At 38.4% G+C, this 26984-nt stretch overlaps 1 protein-coding gene across 1 annotated transcript; it reads left to right on the plus strand.

The window, feature by feature from the left end:
• Window positions 1–1861: 1861 nt before the first annotated feature.
• galnt11 (UDP-N-acetyl-alpha-D-galactosamine:polypeptide N-acetylgalactosaminyltransferase 11 (GalNAc-T11)) lies at window positions 1862–26541 on the plus strand. The gene is made up of 12 exons (XM_079862917.1): window positions 1862–1962; window positions 4110–4400; window positions 10699–10822; window positions 11862–12028; window positions 12768–12893; window positions 14095–14335; window positions 15194–15311; window positions 17812–17964; window positions 21267–21482; window positions 24312–24416; window positions 24926–25063; window positions 25399–26541. The coding sequence occupies exons 2-12, from the start codon at window positions 4148–4150 to the stop codon at window positions 25528–25530; spliced, it is 1773 nt and encodes a 590-aa protein (XP_079719043.1). The 5' UTR covers window positions 1862–1962; window positions 4110–4147; the 3' UTR covers window positions 25531–26541.
• Window positions 26542–26984: the final 443 nt, after the last annotated feature.

The following is a 26984-nucleotide window of genomic DNA, read 5'->3' on the forward strand; positions in this document are numbered from 1 at the left end:
CCAAACAAACAATTACTAAAAACACACACAAAAACAGATTTTGCACGGGCACTGCACTATTAAGTTAAATTCGCAACTTTGAATGGAAACTAATGTGGAGAGAGAACGAGCAGTCTACGCAGTGGCGGTCTTAACATAGAGGCATAGGTAGGCGGCTGCTTGGGGCCCCCGTAGTAGGGGGGGCCCCAACCAGCCTCAAAAAAAAAAAAAAAAAAAAAAAAAAAAAGCCCCTTATCATCATGAACGCTTCAAAAGAATAGTACATTGTATTAATATTCTTAAGAAATACGTTGAAAAGTAGTAGTTAAAATGTCCAGTTCATGGTTATCCGTTTCTACACACCCCCGACTTTCACTATGAGATGGACTAGTCCGTAACTGTGCGCGGCGCGAAAGATAAACACGCAGTGACAGGAGGACTGGGAAGTACCATAGACTGTAAAAAATGGGAAGTACACAAAAACAGAGACGAAGCAAGATGAGTCTAAACGCGAAAATGAAACCAAGTTACCCAAGCGGCTCAAATAAAAGAAAAAAGACGTTGATAAGTATTTGTCAACGCTGCCAAAGATGACAAACTTTTTTACAGCTACTGTTGGGGATTTAGACAGGAACAACAACGTCCAAAGTGTTGAACATGCCGCTACAGCAGCAGCTGCTAGCTGTGAAGTGGCGCTAGGTGAGGATAACGTTAACACACTCACATGGATATAGGTGGATTTGCTTAGAGCCAAATGCAACATCACCTCTCCCCAGTTCGCCCCTCTTACCCCCCTCTCAATTACTTACTATAAATACTGTTTTGGCGCTTGTAAATGTGACGTGAAAGATCCCTAGCGCACGTGAACTGATCATCTCTAACGTAGCCTAACTAACCTTAGCTAATAGTGAATAAACACGAATGACTATTGGAAGATACAGTACAACTTACCAAGGTATATTCCTCATACATAATACCGATCAATCAGTGTTTTTCAACAGCGGAAAGGGTCAATAAAACAGCTGGAGAACAATTATGTCACATAAAATTTACCTCAGGAAAGCCGTTTAATGACCATAATATATGTTAGGCTATAGCACGTTAGTTGGCTAGAAAAAAAGAGCTATAGAGAGTATTTTGCTAAATATGTGTACTATATTACATATTTAGTATATTTTTGACTTATATTATTAAAGTTGTTATTATAATAAAAACGCATTATGTTTAATTTGAGTTATTTTTAACCTTAAATAATACTACCAGCTGATAGGGCTCTATGTATGTTTACAGCATTATGTGAGTTTTTTTTTTCTTGAGAAAAATTAACCCTATCTTGTGTACCTAATATTTATCCAAATGAGTCAATATTGAATCAAATCACAAGAATTGAATTGAAATCGTGAAATTTGTCAAGCAATAATAAAAAACAGTAGCTTACCAGAAATTGTACCATGTAAACATTGTAACATGTTTCTGTTTAGTTACTAAATGTTTTGACAATCACAATACACTTATTGTGATGCAAGATTTTTCAGGTGTTATCTGAAACCTTCTCTGTTGGGTTCCATCGTGACTATTAGTTTGTGTAGTGCTACACTTTGTGTGTTCTCTGCTTTCCATCTTCATTTTGGAGTAAAGAAATGTATGCAGGGTTTAAAGGGAAAGTTGTTTTTTTCTCCTCTCCAACCTTTACTTCCCCGTAGATTAGCTTTACCTGGCTATCCATCATTCAGTCTGTAATTTTTTTTCGTTATCTTTTAAAAATCGGATGGGGGGGCCCCCATACATACTTTCGCCTTGGGCCCCCAATTTGCTAAATCCGCCACTGACGTTGTGCAGGTGGTGCGATATTGCTCTCCGCCAGCAGGAGGCAACAGACTCAGTCCGGCGCGGCTGCGCTGTTTCTCATCACCCGCGAGTAACGGACAGTAGCGCCGCCGCGCAGGAGGGGAATGGATCTGTGAAAGCCCACTTCATCAGCGAGTGAGTCACTGCACCACACTGACATTATTACCAGAAATTAAACGTCTTTGATAGGGTTAGATGACTGCCAGTTTGCAATACAGCAATTTAAATAGTTTATTCGGTGCAGCTATCGAGTTAGCTCGTAGCTCGTAATGCCCGTGTCCGAAAACCCAGTGAGCTGCCTACACAGACAGCACGTTTGGGCGTCAGAGGAGCTGTAGGCTACAAATCCGCAGGCATTTTGGTGCGTTCCGAGTCTGTAGTATTTTGGGGCATTATCGGTGCTATTTAGACAACTCGACACAAACTGATTTTTTTAACGCATGATGTGTGATGATTAAAGGTAATATCTTAACGTTACCCAGAAATGTTGTAGATAGCTCACTAGATAGTCAAAGCCTCAAAAACGATTCGCTGTTAAGCTTGTGGCTGAATTGTTTGATTTCTGTCTCTGTCATAACTGCTTACAGAACAGATTTGATGTGTTTGCTTGATTATGAACTACGTGTCTTTCGTAGCCTATACACCAGCTAAATGCCTTCCTTTACCTGAGCTTTATTAATCACATCCGAGCTGTTGCTCATTAGTTTTCAGACCAGACTTAGTCCTGTTTTGGAGAGATTAATAAACTGCATCTGGTTGTAAAATACCAAATTATACACACAATGTACTTCTGTGAATAGAAAAAAGTGCACTATACCTTTAGATTTTGGAACTGACATCTACAACTTTCCCATATCTTCTGTTATTTGGTCAACTAGCCTATGCACTTTTATCAGATGATTCTGAAAATGGCCAAATATTGTCCAACACATCACTCTTATCATTAGTTAAATTAAACTAGCTAAAGAAAAGTACTGCAGTTCTTTTAATGAAACTGTTTATGTCATGTCAGGTGTTTATGATACAGCAAGATTATTATTTAATATAGTGCACTGGCCTTTAGGACTCAACCATGAATTAAACATTCACAAGAGACCTGCTGTAATTCCATATGATTGCATCAACTGGTTTCACATTTTGGATGGGTACTCATGTTACTGTCTGAGGCTGCTGGATGTCTGGATGGGTTTAAAGAACGACCTGTGTCGTTGCTATTCCTTTGATGCAATACTATGAGACTAAACACAACTATAAATGGATAATTTTTTCCGTATTACTGTTTAAAATGTTGTACAAAGTGCATGTTAATGATTGATAAATGCTTTTGAAATACCAAGGTCAGTACCCTGTTTGCCGTGCAGGCCATTTGTACCATATAACAGCTTTCAATAGCATTGTCTCAACTTTTATTTTAGTATTATTTTTTGTTACTAAGGACATCAGTGTTACTGGTGTAAGCATGTATTTAGATGAGAGTCTGGCTTGTGTCGCTTGCCAGCAGGATCTCTAAAAATGACACTTGTTGGTTTAGGCCTATATATTAGGCTAAATATATTAATTGACCATGTGGTAATTCTCAATATTGGATAATCCAGGGAATTAAATGTTTTACAAAAGAGTGATACTTCATCTCATTTCATTATTTTCTCTTTTTACTTAACCTTGATGGTTGAAATGACAAGTTTAAAATCCGACTATTTATAATGAATGATGAATCCTGGTCACATTTTAGATTAGGGTCCAATTCTCATTATTAACTAAATGTCCGGGTTGTTTGTTCGCATTACTAAATGTTTCAACATTGCTCTCACATATGCATTACAGATGTTGTTGTTTTCTTGTTTTTAAAGAAATTAATTCTTTTCATTTTTCATACTTTAATTCATACAATTCGTCAAGGACACATTCAATTGATCAGAAGTGAAGACATTTATAGTGCTTCAGAAGATTTTTATGCTGTTCTGTTAAACTTTATAATCATCAAAGAATCCCGCTTTCAGCTCTGATAATAAGATGAAGACTGGAGTAATGGCTGCTTAACATTCAGTCTACATTTTAAAATGTATTAAGGTAATGTTTAAAATGAATCTTTATTTTCACAATATGACTGTATTTTTGATGAAAGAAATTCAGCCTTGGTGAGCATTCTTTCAAAAACATATAAAAAGATCTTATTGACCCCTGACTTTGACACCATATATACATGTCCAAACCATCTGATATCCAAACAGGATTTCACATGTTAAACCCTAAGTTCGTAACTGCTAATGTTTGTCTTTCAGGGGCCTGATAATGGCCAGCCGAGGAGGCTAGCGTTACCATGGGCAGCGTCACTCTGCGCTACTTTTGCTATGGTTGCCTCTTCACCTCCGTGACCTGGTCGATTCTTCTCTTCCTGTATTTCAACCTCAGCCAGGAAAGCAGCTTGTCTTTCAGAAATGTGCCCATCCAGGGGCAGCGCCGTTTCCAACCTCGTTTTACCCGTGGCCCAGCGGTCCAGCATAGAGATGGCAGTCACGTGCGCAAAGGCCATGCAATGGAGGCTGTCAAACCGGACCTCTCTCCAGAGCTGGGTTAGTGGATGTTTCAAGTATAAAAATAATATACAACAGCCACAGCAAATGAACATGTAGGCTATTTTTTTATTTATTTTACCTTTAGTTTTGGTCCTGGTTTTCAAGGATGAGAGCATGTGATACAACTTGTACCAAGAGTAAGATGAATTTGTGCCTAATAGAGTTTGATTGGACGCACAGCCTTGGCTTTGACACAAACAACATAAGATGTGGACAGAGTTTTCTTCTTTATGAGCTGTTTGTCTGCTATCCTATTTTTTTGGGTTGCGACTAGTGTTAATTTCGTTAATGAAAACTATGACAAAATGTTCATCAACAAGCTTTTTTTTCTATGACAATGACGTGATGACAACAGCGTCATTAAACGATAACTGACTATATCAGCATGCAATATCGTTGATGAAAAAGACGAGACTAAAATGTAACTTAAAAATAAAAAAAAATCTTTAATGAAAATGTTTATTGGAAAAAAGGGGCACAAGCCTGTACTATGAGCGTTCATGCTTGCGGTTGCCAGATGTCAAGAGTTTAAATTCCCCAATCAGAGCTTTTCTGTTAAGGATACATTTTCTACCTGGTGTTTTACTTAATCTTTGCAATCTGGCAAAATGAACACTGTTTGCGACGCACTGGTCTAAAGCTGCCAGCATTACTGTCAGTGGCTATGTTTACATGCAACCAAATAATCCATTAGTAATTGGATTGACGGCTCAGTCGGCCTGAAAAGCCTTCATGTAAACACCTTAATCAATCCGATTGAGCTCGATCATATTGAAAGGGGTCATTTATTCCTTTTCTAATCCGGTCGAGAGAACATAACACTTGATCAAATTGAAAACCAAAACTGGAAAGGACTGTGCATGTGCAATGACGTGAAAATGGTGTAATGACGTATGATGACGAGCGAAACGAGCTGTTGTTGTTGTTAAAATAACTTTCCTTCAGTCCTCACTTCATGCTCTCATCCACAGACACTTTATTTTGGGAGCAGAAAGGGCCGTTTTTACTGTTTGATAAATATAAGCAGCACGGCATAACGCTTCATGTGCTCGTCGTCTCCTAATCAGAAGGAAATATTAATCCTGATAAATATTAAGACTGCTCTTGGGAGAATAGTATGCACAAACAGCGGGAAACTCTGTGTATTCGTGAAGTGTACGCATGTCAAAAAAATGTATTCTGATTAGAAGCTTGTGACATATCACCTTATTTATCGTTCACCACGTTAACTACGTGTAAAATATGTTCAGTCATCAATCGGAATGAATTACAATTCCGATTGAAACAAAAAGTGTGCGTGTAAATGTAGCCAGTGAGCGAGAAAGAGAGCCAGTGCTGCTCATTTACGGTATTGAACTCTACCAGAGTGTCAAGCTGACGTCTCACCATGTGCTTTCTAGAATAAATTGTGTTGACAGTTTATTTAATTTAATTAGAAAAGTCTGCATGGCTGCTTATAAAAGATGGAATGGCTTGAAAAAGGTTTTAAAATTTTACACCTATTACTTTTGTTTTTAGTAAATTGACTACAATTGGCTATTCACTGCAGAAGTCGCTGGGTGAAATTTTACTGCCAGATAAATGGTTAGCCTATGTAGGTATGAGCCAGTGAGAACAGATTTTGTTGCCATGACAACACATTTTCTACTGTTATGAAGTTGAATCGATCCACCACTGTGGACTCCACTAAATCCTCTGAAAAAGCAGCTTTCTCTTAATGAGCAGCCACTGAGTATTAAGTTATTGTTTTTTACATTAGTGTTGTGCGTTTTGGTCAGATGTGTCAGGAGAATCTTTTCTTCTCTTATTACGGGGCACCAGCCAGGAATTTCACCTCGACAATCAAAGATTGTTGAACAAATAAAGGGTCTCTTACTGTATTATCAACACAAGGAAGACACAAATGTAATAAAATACATTGTATTAACAAAAAGATAAACAAGAGTAATCAACACAACTACTAAATGAATACCATGAATGATAAAGGAATAAAGTGCATAAGATGCATAAAATACAAGTGATTAAGTTTGGTGTTGCTATGGCAGAGTTATGTTATCTTATGGAAAGATAAACTGTTGTTTCTCTGAAACTAATGAGGTGAAGAACCTCATTATACATCAAACAAACAAATAAATGAATGATTAGTTATTAATTGTCATCAGTTACGTAACATCTAATGTAAATTTGAAAATCATATACTGTCTGATAATATACAACAATGCCAAGTTCTCTGGAAAGAGGTTGGTTAAATAATACTGTAATAAATTAACTGTAATAAAGCACGCGCTCTCACTTTCATTTCTCCCGTGATCAGTAACGTTAGGCTTATCGTTTCAGAGACTGTAAGCTGGATCATGAACAGTTGGTACAGATCCTTCCTCGAGTAACAATGATAGTAAATGACAACTGCTATGTTCATTCTTACATCCAACAACAAAACACCTCAATCACTTAGGAGACATTCTTGTCTACAGCTGCTCCGGCATGGAAACAATGTTGGACTGTGTACAGCTCACTCAGGGCGGGTCTATGCTAATACGGCAGTGTCCGTCAACAGTCGTGGGAGGGGCTTGTGCAAAAGTACGTCACATTGTCCAGAATCTGAGAACAGGTTGTTCTGAGACAGTGCTTATGCTTTATGGGGATTTAAAAAAAAAATGTGATTTAATTTTTTTTTTAATCATTGTAGGGTAGGGTGGTTGCGTACACACATTGCCAACACACATTTATGTTCAATGTGGTGAACAAAGGTGCCCTTTATCGCAAAAGCTCAGTTCCTACAACAGGTTTACATTCATCAAAGGTCAATAAATATTTTAATTATCTTATAATATACATTGCACATAACAACATTTTTGAATCAGTCCCTCTAAATTCCTCCTTTCCGTGAGCCTACTCTTCTCTGATTGGCCAGACGGCCCAGTCTGTTGTGATTGGTCTACTGCTTAAAGCGCGTGTCGGAAACAAAATGCTCATTACCATAAACTTCAGCTCCGTCTGGTGGCTTCCTAAAGCTCAGCGATTGTACACGGTGTAAAGACAGTAACGATGATGTCGATTTTACCATATCAATTTGAGTGCGAGTCTGATGATGAAACATTAGAAGAACTAGTTATTCAACCCGAACCCGACTTGAGCAAGACATTTCTCAGTGATACGCTACTCAGTTTGAGGTACATTGTGAGATGTTGCAACTGTAATTCCTCACAAGCAATAACAAGTGAATGTCCATCAACACACCGATGTGTATATTTCAAATTTATTGCGGTGCACATGCGGGAACTGTATCAATAACAGTGCATACGTTAGCCAAGCTCTAATGTGAATGACGGATATTAACATAAACGTTTGTAAAAACAAATCTTGCTCCATCCTTTATCTTTACTTAAAGTATTAGAAAGACAGACAATCACATTAATAGACACAGTTTTGGGCAATAGTGGCCCACAGCTGTTAGAAAAGTATGTAAGACCGTAATAAGGTGAGTTTGCTGGTTACCTACACAATATAAAACACAAATCAATGTATTTTGAACACCAGGTAGAAAATATACACATCAGTAATTAATCATACTTACAGGTTGTGATTCTGAGGAGCAAGCTGGTCCAAATAAACCGGGTACTGACCCATCTTTCAAGACAGGGCCTGAATTTCATTTTGGAAAATGGGGGGGAAATCCCCCCATAGGTGATTCTTATGGGGGGGGGGGGGGATTTTTAATTTGAGGGGGGAGTTTAGACTTTTTTTTTTTATTACATTTATCTCGCCTAAATGTATGCTTACTCATTGCATTTTTACAATGGAGTAATTTTGTTCTTAAGAATTTACATAACTCAAGGAAGCTTGATTTCAATCTTTGAATTAAATTGAAAAAAGTAGCACAAATAAATACAATAGAATAAAGATACCAATAAAGAGAAATAAAGAGAAAAGTTTTTGCTTAGGTCTAAAACTAGTATTCAGAAATACTACAGAGACTGAATAAAGTAATCAAATGTAAAATAACACTGGGTAGTATTTTAGTCCTGACTAAATTAAATGCATAGGCTATTAATCCTGATTCCTTAAAATGAAAGCTATGTTTTGTTGTTTTGACAAACAAATTAATGACAGACACATATGGCTGCTGTCCCTTTAAGAGCTAGTGCACGGATCCTGTTTTCATTATACGGTCACGTGCAATTTATGCTTATTTAAGACATAACCGACTGTGTTTAGAAGATATCACCAAGACCGAAATTGACATAATTTTCTTATGTTTTTGACTGTTAAAGCGATATAATCCACGAAAAATAACTTTTGTTACCCGCGAGCTGTTTGTGAGGCGGCTTTACTCTATGTATGTGTGCAGAGAAAAAAAACACTTCTCAGACAGCGCGCAAGTACCGAATAGTTTAAAATCGCGTGAATGTTTAAACTGGTGAGACTTAAAAAGACGTGCAAATGGTAAACTTTAGTTACTCGTGATGCAATGCTGGCCCGATCTATGCAAGTGACAATTCCGTCTATCCCGACTCTCGAAACGCGAGTGTGTATTATCGCCGCCTGCTGCGCGCTTAACGATTACCTTGTGCAACCCATTTTGAGAGACGAGAGATAGAAGACGCAGCGCCGCTGAATCACTCACGCTGTTTGTGAAATTGCGTCTCGCAGACAGTTTTAAAATGACTGATTTGATTTTATAATCTGTGTGGATTAATTTACTAATACAACCTACATGCTAAAGTGAATCAATGTTTGCGGGAATTTCGCGCATTATAAATGGGAGACCTGCGGGAATGATAAAAAATATGCGCAATACCCGCAATCCCGCGCCGAAATTCAAGCCCTGCAAGAGCAAGCATTTTGCAAATCCCACATTGAACTGCTTCTCAAAACTGAGATTTGAGAAGCAGTCGTCAGTAAAGTGATGTTTGAGGGCTGGTTAAGTTGTTCGCGGGCGGACAACGTACAACATAAGGCGGGGCATTATGCAAATGTCTTTTCTAGTGACGTAGAACCGTCACGCAGTAGGATTCGAAATACAAATGACTCGTATATGCGGTTCTTTACCATATATGCGGTAAAGTAGTTGTTTTTTTTTTGGGAGACAATAACTTTATTTATCATGCACTTTCGACTTTAAAACTTGCAGAACGTTTACATTCACACACAGCTATATTACACTGCAGGAAATATTCGAAAAACAATAATAGGGGCTCTTAAAGGTTTCCAAACATAGTTATGAATAGATTTGGATGGATTTCTGCCGGTCCAGGTATAAACCTTAGGAATTAGTCTCAAAATGGTTGGAGGGAAGAAACTACTTGTAGACTTTGAGAAGACAATGAGAAGAGAAGTCCTGTCCTGTCCTTCCCGGGCTTGGTACTAGGGGTCGTCTTCTTGCCTTCTAAAGCCCTATTCGGACGGGATTAACTTTACAAGGGTAGATGGAGTAATGTAATTTTACCACAGGACGTCTGTAATGTTAATGGTCAATTCGCACAGGATAAGATATCTCAGTAAAACTAGCAGAAGTGGGAGGGGTAACTCGATTTGCGCATCGCCGTCACCCTCCTGTCGTCATGTGTGTATTACGTTGCTTCCTGATATCACGTGTGCAAACACATATAACCTATATTTATTTATAGAAAACAGTTATGTCCGGTCGAACGATGAATTAATTAACTTCATATTGGATTATGTTGGAAATAGGCACTTACCTAATGCTAAAAGATGTTTCGTGCCTCTAACAAGTGCTTTCAGTCTTATTTTTGATCTGAATGGTATGTGTGAAAACACTTGAGTTTTGCCACAGATTTGTCCCAGCATCTAGAACGCAACTGAATGCTTTTTCAAGCGTCTCCATACTTGAAAACCCGCGGGAAACTACTTTTAAACAGGGAATGACAGAATATTTATGTACATATTTACAGCGGGTCTATTCGCATGGGATTAGTATTACCTGAGGTAATTTTTCCGGACCTTTTTACAGAAGGTAAAAGTCGCCGTAATCTTTACTGACCTTGCCCGTAATGATTACTGAGATGGCACATTCGGACGGGACTAAAATCACAGAGAAGCTTTGGTAATTATTACTTTACCCGACCTTTCCATGTTAAACCTGTCCCGTCCAAATAGGGCTTAAGAGGTGTCTGTCAGTTGTCATATTATCTTTATCTGATGGTGTTGGACAATTGTTTGTGCTAGTCCACCAAAATCCAATCAAAATATATAGCCAACCTTTCCACTGTGGTCAGTCAGAGAGGGGCCCCGGAATGTGCTGTTTACTACATGTTATGATCTCTGATTTCAGGAATGATTTTTAACAAGCAGGATCAAGAGGTACGAGATATGGGATATCATAAGCACGCCTTCAATGTACTCATCAGTAACCGCCTCGGATACCACAGAAACGTCCCTGACACTAGGAATGACAAGTACGAGCATCTATCTGTGTACTAACCACTTGCTTAATCATTATCTCTCTTGAATCATTTGCTAGAAGTCACCATGAAATCAGAATTGAAGTTTCTTCATTTTTATAGCAGTGTTTATTATATATTATTTATCCACAAGTCATTTTTTTTTAAAAGTCATGTGCCCGGCACGAGGGCTGAGCAATAATCCCACCTTTCCAGCAACCTGTCTCTCACAAGAGAGAGCAGTTAACAAATGACAACGATCCAATCAATGGACAAAATCAAGTCCCACTCTGAATTTTTGCCTAGTTTGAGAAGCCGTTTCACTCGGATATTTCACAGTAGGGAAGAAATACGATCTTAATTTCCATTTCATGCTGACTTTTTAAATTGCTATAAACCTAAAACTTTAAAGTAATTGAGTTAATGTTCAGTTAAGGGAATAGTTCACCCAAAAGTTAAAAAAGGAAAATAAGCAATTATTTATTCACTCTTCATGTTGTTCTCTTTGAACACAAACTGACTATTTTTAAAGAATATTCACTCAGCCTTTTACACATCATATGTATTGACCATGTGAAAACATCATTATTTTCCAAGTCATACAATAGCTTTGTGAGGGAAACAGACCAAAATTTAAGTTATCCACTGAAAAGATGTATCTTTGAAATGTCATTAGGCATTGTTACTCACAGTTGTTTACATACACAAAATGGACATTTGAGGGCACACTTTTCAGTTGATGACTTACATTTTGTATGAAGTTTGACAGATTTGGTCACTTTGATCTGATTGTATGAAAAAGAGTCATGTAAATTAAAATATACTTCAAAAAGAATCCATTTGTGTTTCACAGTAGAAGAAGAAAATACTGTAGGTTTAGAACGATAGTGAGTAAATAATTACAGAATTTAAATGTTTTGGTGAACCATTGTTTAAGGAACATTTTATGAGGTCAAGGTGCACATAAGGTTTGTAAGAAAACATGCCATGTTTGGAGGTCAAGGAGTGTGCTTTTTGGCCTGATTCTGCTGTAAATCATCACTGTTCCCAACAGGTGCAGAGACAGGATCTATCCCGTGGCTTTGCCTGCGGCCAGCATAGTGATCTGTTTCTTCAATGAGGCATTATCTGCCCTCCTGAGGACTGTTCACAGTGTGCTGGATCGCACACCAAACTACCTGCTCCATGAGATCATACTGGTGGACGACCACAGTGAACTGAGCAAGCTGCCTTACTTCTCTAAACATGTTTAGTCTTCTTTAATCGTGTTTTGGTCCACTGAAGCAAAATAATGATGGACATACTAATTCTGTCCTGAACCATAGTGAGCTACCTTGCTGTCAAGAGACTCAACTAGCTCTAGTGATCTCCTCACACAAGAGACTAGGACTCATTGACGTTTAAATGTTGCAAAGCTAAAAACTTGATTTGATAATAAACGTAAATAAGCGTAAAAAAGCCACATATTCTCGTTCTAAGAATCAATATTCTAGTTTGATTTTTCATATGAATATTTTTTTGGGAAAAATTGATTAACTACTGTAGGAGTATAGCAGTAGGCCAGTACTCAATTAACTGTCCAAGAAAAGAGTATAACTGTGCAAAGCACTGGAGAGAAACAACTGAGTAAAATAACTTAATATGTCACCGTTTGAATGCACTTTAAACATGACAAATCACAATATTGGCATGTCATGAACCAGATATTAGGTCTGCGTGCATGTGAACTGAATCATTTGGTCAACAAATCCTCTTCTAGACATGTTATACTGTTTAAAACCCGTCAAAATTCTATAATTAGTCTTACGACAAGTGGAAATCCATGAGACGAGCTTTCAGATCTCATGGATTTAACTATTAAAATATTTGATAGAAGACAGAGTGTTTGAGCGAAGGGTAAGAAATGGAGTAACTCTGAGCTGGCTGTCTTAATCATCAGTTGTCACTATATGTCTGACAGATGATCTTAAGGAAGATTTGGATTCTTACATTCAGCAGCACCTGCAGAAGAATGTGAAGCTGGTTCGTAATGAGCGAAGGGAGGGGCTGATCCGTGGGAGGATGATTGGGGCATCTCATGCTACAGGTTAGACTTTAAACCCCCATTCATTTACCCTAGGTTTAGTCCATAAACTATTTGTTTTTGCATTGTAGGCTGTTCACAAACTACACCATAGGTGTCCAATCCTGCTCCAGGAGGTCCAACGTCCAGCTGAGTTTAACTCCAACACACCTGCCTGGAAGATTTTTAGCTGTTTCAGGTGGACGTTAGCCCTCTAGGAACAGGATTGGGCACCCCTGTATTACCCCTGTACTACACTCAACTCACAACCATTCAAACTGAATATTTGTTTTCCTGTGAATTATTAAATGGTTACAAAATGCAACCTAGGGTCTTTTTGTTAATCTACCCGAGGTGAACTTTCGTTTAAAAGCATAATTAGGAAGGAAATGCCACTTTTAAGTTTGACCGTATTTTTCGTTTTTGGTCAAATTGCCTTTTGAATGGGAGTGCTTGGGGCACTTCTATGATAGCATCAAAAATGTCTATTTTTAAAACACTAAGAAGGCTCAACACAACATGAACCTTTGCTCGAAGTATCACCAGGGGCTCTACACGTGAACTCGAGCATTGAGAACATTTTGTGTACACAGAGTTTACTAAAAAGAAAGATTTTGAACAACTCACTGTAGCTGTGTCCGCCGGCATTTTGACAGTCAAATTCACGGATAATTTGTTGTTTTGTCGTTAGTGAAAATCAATATTGACCTTGTATTTGAAAAAGGATGCTCATATAAGAAGCAATACTAAAATTCAGAGTCAGTTCATTCACTTTCGGAGATCGACTATTTTTGACTGTCAAAATGGCGGCGGACACAGAGACAGTGAGTTGTTCAAAATCGTTCTTTTTAGTAAACTCTGTGTACACAAACAATGTTCTCAATGCTCGAGTTCATGTGTAGAGCCCCTGGTGATACTTCGAGCAAAGTTTCATGTTGTGTTGAGCCTTCTTAGTGTTTTAAAAATAGACATTTTTGATGCTATCATAGAAGTGCCCCAAGCACTCCCATTCAAAAGGCAATTTGACCAAAAACGAAAAATACGGTCAAACTTAAAAGTGCCGTTTCCATTCTAATTATGCTTTTAAACGAAAGTTCGCCTCGGGTAGATTATTAAAAAGACCCTAGGTTGCATTTTGGTGAGAGTTACCCTTTAGTTACCCTTTACCCCTGTAGTTATCTTTTCAATCCTTCCGCAAGGCTGTCTTCATCTGTCTATCTTTCAGGTGAGGTGTTGGTGTTTCTGGACAGTCACTGTGAGGTGAATGAGGCATGGCTCCAGCCTCTGCTCACACCCATTAAAGAGAACAGAAAGACTGTGGTGTGTCCTGTCATTGACATCATCAGCGCAGACACACTAGTATACAGTCCCTCTCCTATCGTGCGAGGGGGATTCAACTGGGGCTTGCACTTTAAATGGGACCCAGTACCCATGTCTGAACTCAACAGCCCTGATGGAGCCATCAGGTATTACCAGTGTTACATTATGCTGGAATGCAAACTTGCATGCTCGCCTTTCTGAATATTTTATAATATCAAATATATACAGTAGTCAACATTTGAAGTGGATCAAAACCTTTCATCAAAGTTATGAATTTTGAACAATACCCATTCTTGTCTTAGGACAACTTTTAACTTTTTTGATCCACTTCAAATGTTGACCACTGTATTTTATACCAAATAAAAAGAGAAAATAGCCAAATGAGATGAAGTAATAATAATATAGTTTTATTTGTATGAAAATTGTATTAATAGTTTGTATTAATAATTATTTGCATAATTGTGATACCGTTTTGTGACGTAAAATACTTTGAAATGGATGTAATTATGGTCACGCTGCGAACCCCTGTGTAATACGGCATGTCCTGTCCCTGAAGCAGCTGTTATGGATTGGGATGAGGGCTAATACTTTAACCTTCACAGACTGTCCTGTTTAAAATCAATCTCCCCAGACAGAGTTTGAACTATAGAGTTGTCTGTGTTACTCTAAGCCCTTTTTCCACTTACATTCACATTTACCAGTCTAATGTTTGGACACATCTACTCATTCTTTTTTTATTACTATTTTGTGAATTCTAGAATAATAGAGAAGTCAAATGAAAGTATTGGAAAATATGTAATGACCAAAATATATAAATCAAAAAAGTTTAGTTTTGTAAAAAATAAACTTGTACGTAGGTCAAATTTATATTTGTCTAGCATATGTTTTTAGATCAAAAGAGGTCATGTGAAACAAATGCAGTTCAGTTTGACCACACATTTGCTGGTAGTGCACACAAGCCCACTGTGGTACACTGAGATTTGACTCCAGTCATGTTTCTGCAGGTCTCCCACAATGGCAGGTGGACTGTTCGCCATGGACAGGAATTATTTTTATGAGCTTGGCCAGTATGACCGTGGCATGGACATATGGGGTGGAGAGAACTTGGAAATCTCTTTTCGGGTAAATGGTTTGTGTATACTTTAAGACCAATTTTTTTATTATTTTTTTACAAACCCATGTGGGCTTACGACGGAACTGCAGGAGTTGATGAAAATCTAATAATTAAATTTAATGTAATAATAATATAAACAAATTAGGCTGCACAATTAATGGAAATAGCGATACATCAAATCAAAGGCTGCAATTTAATTATGGAAGTATAAAGTCTGCTGCACTGCGTGTTTCAGAGTGAAGAGCAGCACTGTGTAACTTTTGATAGTGTTTTCTCAAAGCAGTTCGTTCACAGTAAATCGCTGTGGGTTTAACATGCATTTTGAAATGCAATGTGCAGTAGATTTCCAACATTTTTGTGGACATAAGTTTACAAGTTTAAGAATTTAAGACATACATATTTGTATTGTAACTTGTATTTTTTGTTGGTTCTTGTAAAAAGTGAACCTATACAGTTGTAATAAAAATTATTCAACCCCCATTGCAAATCAGGTTTATTGGCAAAATGTAGTCTTTCAGCTGTTTGCAATGAACAAATCAAACAAAAGTAATTGAAATAGCTCAACACAACAACTGTTTCAAGTAGTTTCCCCAAATTCAACTCAAAATTTCTGCAGTCTTAAAATTCTCAAGCACACCTGATGCAACAAATTAAGGGCTGCATTAGTTGCACCAGGTGTGCTTGAGCTAGGACACAATAAATATCTAAACTGGCCAGGTTTATTGAGTATCACGTTTGACTGCATGTTAGAAATTCAAAGTCAAAGAATGTCAAAAGAATGTTAGAAGTCAAAAGAATGTTCCAAAAAGTTAAGAGAAGATATCATCACCCTTCACAAACAAGGAACAGGATACAAAAAGATAGTGAAGGCACTAAGTGTTCCTAGAGAAACAGTTGGAAGCATAGTCAATGGAAGCTGTCAATGGCTGCAATCAGATTTCTGAGAAGGCAGGTTAAAAAAAAAAAAAAACTAGAGTGACTTCAAAAGACCTGCAGCAAGACTTGGTGGCAACAGGCTCTGAGGTTTCAGTTTGCACAATAAGGCGCACTAAACTCATGCCAAGACGTACACCATTAATATCAAGTCAAGTCACATTTATTTATATAGCGCTTTTTTACAATACAGATTGTTTCAAAGCAGCTTTACAGAGATAACAGGAAAAGAATGCAAAAAAGTTTTTCACTTTCCAGAAGTAAATAGCATCACAGTCCAGTTTAAGTAAGTTCAGTGATGTTTCATTTTTGTTTTAAAAAAAGTTATTAATTTAGTTATATTATTGTTGAATATTAAATTGTATGTCCCCAACTAAGCAAGCCAAGCCAATGGCAACAAAGGTGGAAAAAGGCGACAGTGCCAAGGAACCAAAAACCAATTATAGGTCAGAAGTCAGATTGGTTTGGAACAATCAGAATATTATCCAGTTCCATCTGGTTGAAGATCGGCGTCACGGCAGTATGGAGACGGGTTTGTTGAGGATCAGTGCCGATGGCTGTCGTGTCGTTGAGGCCTTCACAGGGGAGAATCTAGTTGACACAATCTCTGCTGACACTTCAGGGATGCGTTGTGGTCGTGGCTAGGTGCAGATAAATAAGCCACAGAGTTTTTAGTATTCTGTTCTGTGGAGCGATGAATCAAAATGGATGGAACTTTTCTGCCCTATGGATCAGCGTGTGGAAGGCAAGATGGATTCATTGAAGCATCAGGAAATCCTAGGAGAAAACATTATGCTGTCAGTGAGGAAGCTGAATCTTAGGTGTCATTGGATCTTCCAACAGGACAATATAAATGCTATATAAATGAAGGTGACTTGACAGTGATTCCAAGCATACCTCAAATCCCACCAAGGCTTGGTTGCAAAGGAAGTCCTGGAAGATTCTACAGTGGCCCATCACAGTCACTTGATTTGAACCCCATAGAAAATCTCTGGTGGGATTTAAAGAAGGCGGTTGCAGCACGCAGACCCAAGAATATTACTGAACTGAAGGCCATTGCTCTTAAGGAATGGGCTTAGATTCCTCAGAAACACTGCCAGAAGCTGGCGTCTGGTTATACATCTCGTTTGCAGCAGGTCATAACAGCAAAAGGGTGTTGAATAATTTTGAGACTGCAGAAGTCATTAAAAGTTGCACTTTCAGTTGAATTTGGGGAAAACACTTGAAACATTTGTTGTGTTGAGCTATTTCAATTACTTTTGTTTGTTGTTCATTGCAAACAGCTCAAAGTCTGTATATTTTACCAATAAACCTATATATATATATATATATACATACATACATACATACATACATACATACATACATACATACTGTACATACATACATACATACATACTGTACATATTTTATCCATTTAACTGCATATCATGTGACCATTAACCAATGTCAAAGATCATTAAATTATTGAAAAATATTTCTGAGGGTGTTTGGAACCCCCTGGTTTAGACATTTTTATTTGATCTTGGGGACCAAAGATATACTTACTTGGTTGAAATTATTTTCTCTCATCAGATTTGGATGTGTGGAGGCCAGTTGCTAATCGTTCCCTGCTCCAGGGTGGGGCATATCTTCCGCAAGCGCCGGCCCTATGGGTCACCTGGAGGTCAGGATACAATGGCCCACAATTCTCTGCGTCTGGCACATGTCTGGATGGATGACTATAAGGTGGAGATCAATAGCATAATACTATAATAATAAAATACTCTGTGTGATGGAAATAGTTTGATGTAAAGTGAGATTGTGTTGTGAGAAACATGAAAGTGGCACCAGTATGTAGGAGATCAGTTTCCTTGATTTGCCTGAGTTTCCTCACATTAATAAGTGGTCATTATTCAGAAATATGAGTGCTGAATGGTGAGATTAACCAGTCAGAATCCAGTATTTCAGAGAGCCGTGTAATAGATGTACAGTGTTTTCTTTTTTTTTCTAATTGTAATGTTCATGTGCATTTGCAGAGGATTTATGAAAACCCTTCAACTAAAATTATTCAATCTAGAGTGAAATAGTCTCTTCTCTTGACAGGTTTCCTCATTATTATTTTTTTTTAATTTTTTTTTTTGTGCTGTTTTCCCAGGCATTTTGAGTCAAAGTTGACAGATTTCACAGAAAATCGCATAGTGCATGATGGGTACGGATTCTGTTTTTTTTTTTTAGCTTCACATGATTCCATCCTATCCTAACCTACCAAACATGTTTGATATTTTGAGGCAATTGTAGAACACACATTGTTTTATTGTTTTCATTTTCCATGCATCTCCTAGCAACATTTCTGCATCGTTTAGTGTATGATGCCCTTAACTTTGGTTTTCGCACATGATCTCTTTTAGAGGATAGAGTTTGACCTCTATAAGACAGATGAGAGCAGATATCACATGGCTTTTTGCTTTACAAAAAAGTTCAGCATGTCCACCCTGACCATGATTCTTTAAGGTCACTCAATAAATTGATTGTTTTTTGTCGGGTTGGAAATCAACAGCTGTGGTGCTGAAAGTTGTTCATTGCTGTTGGCAACCTATAGCACGTACAGCATGGTTCATTATACTCCTGGTCAAAAAAAATGGGCCAAGCCAAAAATGGTCAAATATGTAGTGGGTTTTTTAAATGGTCTTAATCATTAGGAAATTAGCACGAATTTCACAAATACTGTAGAGAAAGTAATTTAGCACTGAATAGCTTTCAAATGTGGCCGTGTGGGTAAACTTGCAGACAGATTTTTACAGGAAGAAAAGTCAGTGTCCCACTCAATGTTGATGGCTTCAAGCAGTTCATGAGTAGTTGAAAAATGTTTCCCAGTTCATTTGAGTTTAATGTGAGACCAAATAAGCACTATAGGGTTCAAATCTGCCAAAATCTGCCTGATGGACTCGTTCTCAAGCCACTTCTTGTTTGTCTTTGCAATTTGGGCTGGAGAATTGTTGAAAAATAACATCTGATCATTCCTCTTTAGATAAAACCTTTTAATTTGTGGGAAGCAAGCCATTCTGCAATATTCTCCTGCACTCCAAAGCATTAAATTACTTTTTACAGTGAAGTAGCTCACCAATACCAGCAGCTAAAAGGCTCCCCACACAATGACACCTCTTCCTCCATGCTTCACTGTGTTAGAGACGCATTTATTATATTTTTCAGCAGATTTTTGAAGACACTGCTGTGTTTCATCACTCCACACACAACTTCCCATATTCTGACAAAAACTTAATTCTGTCTTTGTTGGTTTTCTGAGACAGCAGTGGATTTTTAAGTAATGCATTTGCTTAGATTTTGCTAATTTCCTGATCAATAATTAGTGGTTAAGAGAATTAAGAGCTTAGTGTTTAACCATTTTGGGCTTGGCCCATGTTTTATTTTTTTTTAGGAGTGTACATGATGGAGATGTGTGAAATTCTTCATGTGTGTTAGAATTGTACAGCTGCGTCCATTGCGTAGAACTTCAAAGTCTCATCATAATTGGCTCCTCGTCTAAGAGATAATTGACCCAGTTAGAGGAGAATGTAATTACCCGTGTCAGACACATTAAAGCTGTGCTTCAGCCGGTTATTCTCAAGATCTTGCTTAACAGGGTCAGCTACAATCTCAGCAATATTTGTTTAGTCTTTTTGCAAAAAAATAATTCGCTCGCTTCAGTAGTGTGTAAAAGTGTTGAATTATTTTCTAGCTAATGTGGGTTTTTTATTAATGCTGTTCTGATATCCTTTTCATAGGTGCTTGATTATAATAACACACATTATGCCTTAAAATGTTTCCCTGAATTTGAAGTATTCATGTGATGGAGAGAAAAACGGCAGTGATTTAGAACAGGATCTCCCAAACTGGGCTTTGTGAGAGAACAGCATGGGGTTTGTGAGTTGATGAAAAACTAATTAATCATAAAAAATGCACAATTTAATTAATAAATCATTTTAAATTAATGACAATTTTTTTCAGTTATTAAACTGAAATATTAAAGGGGACCTATTATGCTATTTTGAATTTATTTATTTTTTACCTTTCCTTTAGTGTGTAATATAGCTGTTTTGTGCATGTACATTTCCAACACATGCCCCAAGCAGTAGACCAATCACAACAGACTGGGGTGGGCTGACCAATCAGAGCAGACTGGGCTTTTCAGAAGGTGGGTTTTAAAGAACTAAATTGGAGTGTTCAGACGGGGTGAACATTTTGTTTTTTGAACAGTGAATTATGAAAACCTATTTTAGAAGACCCCTAAACAAAATTCTAAATATGTAAATTAGCATAATAAGGGCCATTTTACTTGAAATCTTAGAGGATACTTGATAAATATTCATTGAACATTTCAGTAAATATTTTTCAAGGGGTCAAAGGGGTTCCCTGACAAAATAGGTTTTGGGAATCCTTGATTTAGAGGTCTGGAGCAGAACTGCACTTTATTAGCAACGGATGTGTGCTTCTATATTAACAGTCCAATCAGAGGCAATTTGGCTGGGATTTATCATATTTTCAGCCAAGCTAATTTAGAAACATTGTTTTGGACACTGACAGCTCATCTGAAGTTAATAGCTAGAAAAATAAGATACATGTCTGGATTCATTCACAAACTTTAATACTGTGGCTTTCTAACATATTTTTTAGGATAACTTGAATGGGGGTTCACCATAGGCTCTTGTATTTAAAAGTGATTGTCACTCTTAACTTTGCTGTGTGTACATGGCCATTGTGATGTTTCCTCTCATGTCATTCTTATTTATTGACTGACTTTAAGTGGTGTGGCCATAAAACACCTCAGAATTTGATTCATTAATTTCTTCAACAAATACGTAGGGGTACAATTTTGTCCTTTGCTCTTCACCCTCTCTGAAGTATGCTGGGGCTTTAATACTTGCTTGAGTATGGAATTGACCACAACAGTCAGCGTAAACGCACCTTTGCGAGAATGTTTTGCCTTGCATATGCTTTTTCAGTCAATTTGATAATAGAATATTTATATTGCAAATGTGTGTGTCCATCAGGAGCAGTACTTTGCCTTGCGCCCTGAGCTGAGGAACCGTGACTATGGGGACATCAGCGAGCGGGTCGCTATTCGGAAGCGGCTGCAGTGTCACTCTTTTAAATGGTACCTGGAAACTATCTACCCTGAAATGCAGGTTTCCTCCCCACGCAAGCCCCAGCAGCCTGTCTTCATCAACAAGGGTTTGAAGAGACCCAAAGTCCTGGAGCGGGGTCGGGTAAGACCTCACGTTGACCCTTATGCTTACCTTATCTGGCATCAATAAATGACTGCATGAATGTGTCTGTTGTTTTTAAGTTTTACTCTCAAAGCACAGACTATTCCTCTATTGCGTGTCATTTTAATTAAACAAAACGTATTTTAAATATACACTGATGAGCTAAAACATTATGACCACTCACAGGTGAAGTTAAAAATATTCATTATTTCCTAACAAGGTCACATGTCAAGTTCTGAGTAGATTAGATGATTAGTGAACAATCAGTTCTTGTAGTCAATGTGTTGGATTGAAGCAGAAATGGGCAAGAGTAAAGACCTGAGAGATTTTGGCTAGGGCCAAGGGGTCGATTTGGTCAAAGCTTCTTTGAAAGTGCGAGCGTTGTGGGATCATCCTGGTCAGTAATGGTGAGAACATACGGACAGTGGTCTGAGGAGCGACAGACCACAAATTGGCGACTGGGTGTTGGGCGTCCAAGGCTCATTAGCCGCGTTTCCACTGTCGGGCCAGTGCGAGCCAGGGCTTTAAACGGGCCGTGCTGGGCTAATAGCACCGGGCCTGCGTTTCCACTGTCGGGCCAGTGCGAGCCAGGGCTTTAAACGGGCCGTGCTGGGCTAATAGCACCGGGCCTGCGTTTCCACTGTCGGGCCAGTGCGAGCCAGGGCTTTAAACGGGCCGTGCTGGGCTAATAGCACCGGGCCTGCGTTTCCACTGTCGGGCCAGTGCGAGCCAGGGCTTTAAACGGGCCGTGCTGGGCTAATAGCACCGGGCCTGCGTTTCCACTGTCGGGCCAGAAGCTTCACAGCGCTTCACTAAAACACGCCCGTAACACGCCTCTCTGGAATAACGTCACACTAACCCATCATTTCACCAACAAATGGAAGTTTTATCAGAAAACTAATCAGAAATCACTGAAAACAGCGTTGAAAACAAACATGATAAAAGCGGCCGTTTGCTGGCATTTTTGTTGTTTACTTGAATATTTAACAAACCAAGCATCGATGTTTTACCTCAGGTTTACAATAAAACGTGATACATTGATCATAATGAATTAATTTGTCAAAACTGCACATTAGTCACTCAGAAATAAATTACCGTTAGGTCTATTTCACAAAAGAAAGAGGACACACTTCTTCAGTCGCGTCTGTTTCTGTTTATCTGGTAGTTACAGGACATATTTACATCACATTTAGAAAGAATAATAATTTCTACAAATATATGCCACCAAAAATACGACCTGAGGAGCTTTAGCACTCTCTCGACTCCCATACAGATACTTTATTTTATGATAGTCCGGTATAAAGAGACGAGACGTAGGCTACTGACAGATAAAATAAAAACATGACTGTGATAGCCTTTATGATTGGTCTGATTTCTTCAAGCGTTCACTATGTTTTTTTACTATGCGTATCTTCAAGCGTTTACTATGGTAATGGTTAGCGCGCATAGTCTTTTGCATCACAAACAGAAGGCATTCAAACATGAACGCGAGTTAAATTATTTTAAAAGTCTTTAATGCTGACAGAAACATCCGGCGCTGCCGTCTCCCGACTCAGGTGAACTCCGCCTCTGTTCGTAACCACTCCTCTAGCCCGAGCTGGCCCGCTTTGGCCCAAGGTATTCGACGGGCCAGAAATCCTGGCCGTTGGCCCCGAGTAAGCCCCGATCAAGCCCCGGAAGTGACAGTGGAAACGCGACTGGCACTAGCACGGCCCGGCCCTGGCCCGACAGTGGAAACACGGCTATTGATGCACAAGGGCAATGAAGGCTAACCCATCTGGTCCGACCGCTAGAAGATCTATTGTGGCACAAGTCACAGAACATTTTAATGTAGGTTATGGGAGTAATGTGTAACATCTCACTCTGCTGCGTAGCCCATGCCCATGATGACCCTTGTCCACCATCAAAAGCACCTACAGTGGGAATGCAAGCATCAGAACTGCTCCTTGGATCAGTGGAAGAAGGTTACCTGGGGAAGTGAAGGCACCAGGATGCACTGTGGGACGACAGCAGGTGGAGCGAGTGTGATTCTCTGGGCAGTGTTTTGCTGGGAACCTCTGGATTCTCTGGGAATCCATTCATGTGGACTTCAGTTTGACATGTGCCACCTACCTATATGTCATAAACCAGGAACACTCCTTCTTTGCAATATGGTATTCCCTGATGGCACGTGCCTTGCCAGACTGCACACATTGTTCAGGAATGGTTTGAGAAACATAATGAAGAGTTCAAGATGTTGCCCTGGGCTACAAATTCCTTATATCTCAGTCTGATGGACTAACAATTCTGATCCATGGTGGCTCAACCTCGCAACTTACTGGACTTGAAGAATCTGCTCCTAACACCCTCAGGGGTCTTGTAGAGTCCATGCCTCGACGGGTCGGGGCTGTTTTGGCAACACGCGGAGGACCGACAGCATTTTAGTCAGGTGGTCCTAATGTTTTGGCTTATTGGTGTCTATGTACAACGTGTCTGTTTTTAGGTTTGACTCTCACAACATAGATAGACACGCTATTTTTCTATTGAGCGTCATTACTATTACCTACTGTATTGTAAGTAAATAAAGTGCAGAGCCGTATGAAATGAACTGACAGCTCTCTGTATGAACAGCAGAGGGCAGTAGAGCAGTTCTTGAACAGCACAGGGTCGGACGACTCAAGTCCACTGATGTTTGGCATTATTTTTGCACTACGTTAGTGTAATGTAAGAGAATATTTAGAATATCATCTGATTTTTGTTTTTTTCTAAGCCTAAGGTTTGTTAGTTATCACCATGAACTGTTTTAATGTACTTCTTTAAAAATAAATATTTTTTTCTGTTCTCTCTCAGCTGCGTAATCTGCTGGCTAACAAGTGTCTGGTGGCACAGGGACGTCCCAGTCAGAAGGGGGGCACTGTGGTGGTGAGAGACTGTGACCCACTGGACCCTGAGCAGGTCAGGTCATCAAACTGCTGTCATTCTGTGATCATAAGCAGCTATCATCAAGTGAATTTTGTGGATAATTATTATTATTTATGTTTTTAGCTCTGGTGAACATTTGGGCTGCTCATTTATGTCCTATATCAGTATTCATTGTTGACTCATACTGAACAAACTACTGTTCAAAAACGTCGATTTTTATAAATAAATAAAAATGCTGTTCTTTCGTCCTTTCCTTTTTTTTTCATGTCTACAAAATTAAGCAGTGTAACTGTTTTCCACATTGATGATAATAAATGTTTCTTAAGAAATTATTTTAATATGATTTGGTGCTTAAGGATCATGTGGCACTGAAGACTGGAGTAATGGCTGCTGAAAATTCAGCTTTGCCATCACAGGAATAAATTACAGAAAATATATTTATATAATATATATCTTTGAATTATACTTTAAGTTTTATGATTGGTGTCGTTTCTGTTGTGTAGATGTTTTGTAATTGTAACCTGTGTGTTGTTGTTTTGCAGGAATGGGCTTATGATGAGGAACATGAGCTGATTCTGGCCGGGCTGCTGTGTTTGGACATGTCTGAGATTCGTTCCTCTGACCCGCCTCGCCTCATGAAGTGTCACGGCTCGGGTGGATCTCAACAGTGGACACTTGGGGTGAGGAATCTTCCCATTACACTCTTCTATCACCTGCACACTAGGGCTGCAACTGCCAGGTTTTTCATAACCAAGTAGTATATTAATTCTTTGATTAATTAGATTTTGAAAAAGTCACATTTTATTTTAAGCATTATGTTGAAATGTGCAAATGCGTTCAAACAATATGCAAATTAAAGGCTTTAAAAAGGTCACAATATGCAGTGACAGCAATTTAAAACGGTAATGTACACTACATTACTGTTTTAAATGGCTGTCACTGTATATTGTTTTCTTGAATATGCCTCTCTTTTTATAATGTTTAAATAATGTTGTTGTTTTTTTTGTCCTCACAGAAGAAAGGCTGGCTGTACCAGGTGTCAGTGGGCCAGTGTTTGGCTGTTGCCGACCCGCTCAGCATCAAAGGATATGTTGCTATGGCGATCTGTGATGAGTCCCGGTCCCAGCAGTGGCAGTTGGAGGGCTGAAGGTGCTGGCAGTGTGAGGAACAGCTAGAATAGAGCGCCCCCTCTGGTTGGGGATTGAACTGCACCGCCGCAGTGCCGGCAGATCAGAACTGGACATCATACCCTTGCTGGTCCAGACCGCTGTAACAGAATGTTGTGAGGGCCTTCAGTGAGGACCACAATTTGAGCTCAACTTTGAGTTTCAGCCTTGGTCTGAAGCTTTCTCGACCCATATTCTTTACTCAGAAACCAACTATTTTTAGAGTATTTTAAAAATTGTGTTTCTTTGAGTATTTGTAAGTTTTAATAATTTTAATTTGCTCTTTGAAATGTAAACGATTTGCACAGAGAAATTCTATTTTCATTTTATTACAGATGTTAGATGTGTTTAATATAACCATAGTCTTTAATCATCATTTTTAACTATGAATGCAGCATTTCTTAGCATTAAATTTGTATTTGTATTTGTCTTTTTGTTTTGTTTATTTTTGTCAAATTAACATAAGCCTGTCGTTTTGATTTCCTTTATGTACTTTTATTTGATTTAATGATCACTGGATTTACCTTGACCTTAATAAAATGTAAATGAATCGGGTTGTTCTGTAATGGGTTAGTATTTCTTATGATTACTGGCATTAAACTATGGAGGAGTTCAGTGAAATAGCTTAATGAATCAAATCCATCAGTATTGGTAAGCTACTTTACTACAGCTAGTATTAAGACAAGTGGTTTGGAAAATGGGTAGATGGACAGTATTTTTCATCTCTTAATCATTTTGGACTGACACTTAAAGCTTTAAATGTACTTTTTCACGTGAACAGCCTTTTCGTGGATTAAAGTACACATATTTGAAAGTCCGATGTGAATGTAAACTGCACTTCCTGTCATTTTGTACATGTAATTGTAAATACAGTGGCATAAGAATATAACATTCAATGGTGTTTTTTTTGTTTGTTTTAAGGTGCATTCAATAGTTAATTAAATTTAAAATGTTTTACGCATTAGGAAATAAAGTGTGTTTTTGTGAAGAGTCATCTGAATGGTGTACATTCACTTGAGAAAAGACAGATCATAATAGTTTTCTTTAATCATGTTGAAGTCACATGACCCACGGTAGGGAGAATCTTCATGCTCTGGCTGTAGCCTTTGAGTACAATATTTTACAATACATGGGATAAAAATAATTTGACAAAATGAGTTAAATGTGTTTTTCATGAAAAAAAAAACGAGACAAAAAAAATCCCTTTCGTTCTTGAGACAAAGGCTGCAACCGAAATCGCATACTCTGTTGAGTAGCCTAGGTTATTCTGAATAAGCAATTACTTCACGGCGCTAAAAAATACGTTCTATATAAAATGTGTGCAGTATGAATGTAACATAGCCTACTACATTCGCCATGTTGTTGTCATTATCATGTGACCAGAGTCAGTTCGCATCAGTGCCATTCACAAATCCTCTCCCGTGGCCTCATGGGA

This window comes from Squalius cephalus (genome assembly GCF_949319135.1).
Source record: "Squalius cephalus genome assembly, chromosome: 25".
In the NCBI taxonomy this organism is placed as follows: Eukaryota; Metazoa; Chordata; class Actinopteri; order Cypriniformes; family Leuciscidae; genus Squalius; species Squalius cephalus.

Excerpts from the sequence above, each read along its gene's own strand:
- galnt11 (XM_079862917.1), top strand. The coding sequence starts at position 4,148 with ATGGGCAGCGTCACTCTGCGCTACTTTTGCTATGGTTGCCTCTTCACC. Across the intron at positions 12,894-14,094 it reads TGGGGCATCTCATGCTACAG|GTGAGGTGTTGGTGTTTCTG; the intron begins GTTAGACTTTAA and ends TCTATCTTTCAG. Across the intron at positions 15,312-17,811 it reads ACTTGGAAATCTCTTTTCGG|ATTTGGATGTGTGGAGGCCA; the intron begins GTAAATGGTTTG and ends TTCTCTCATCAG.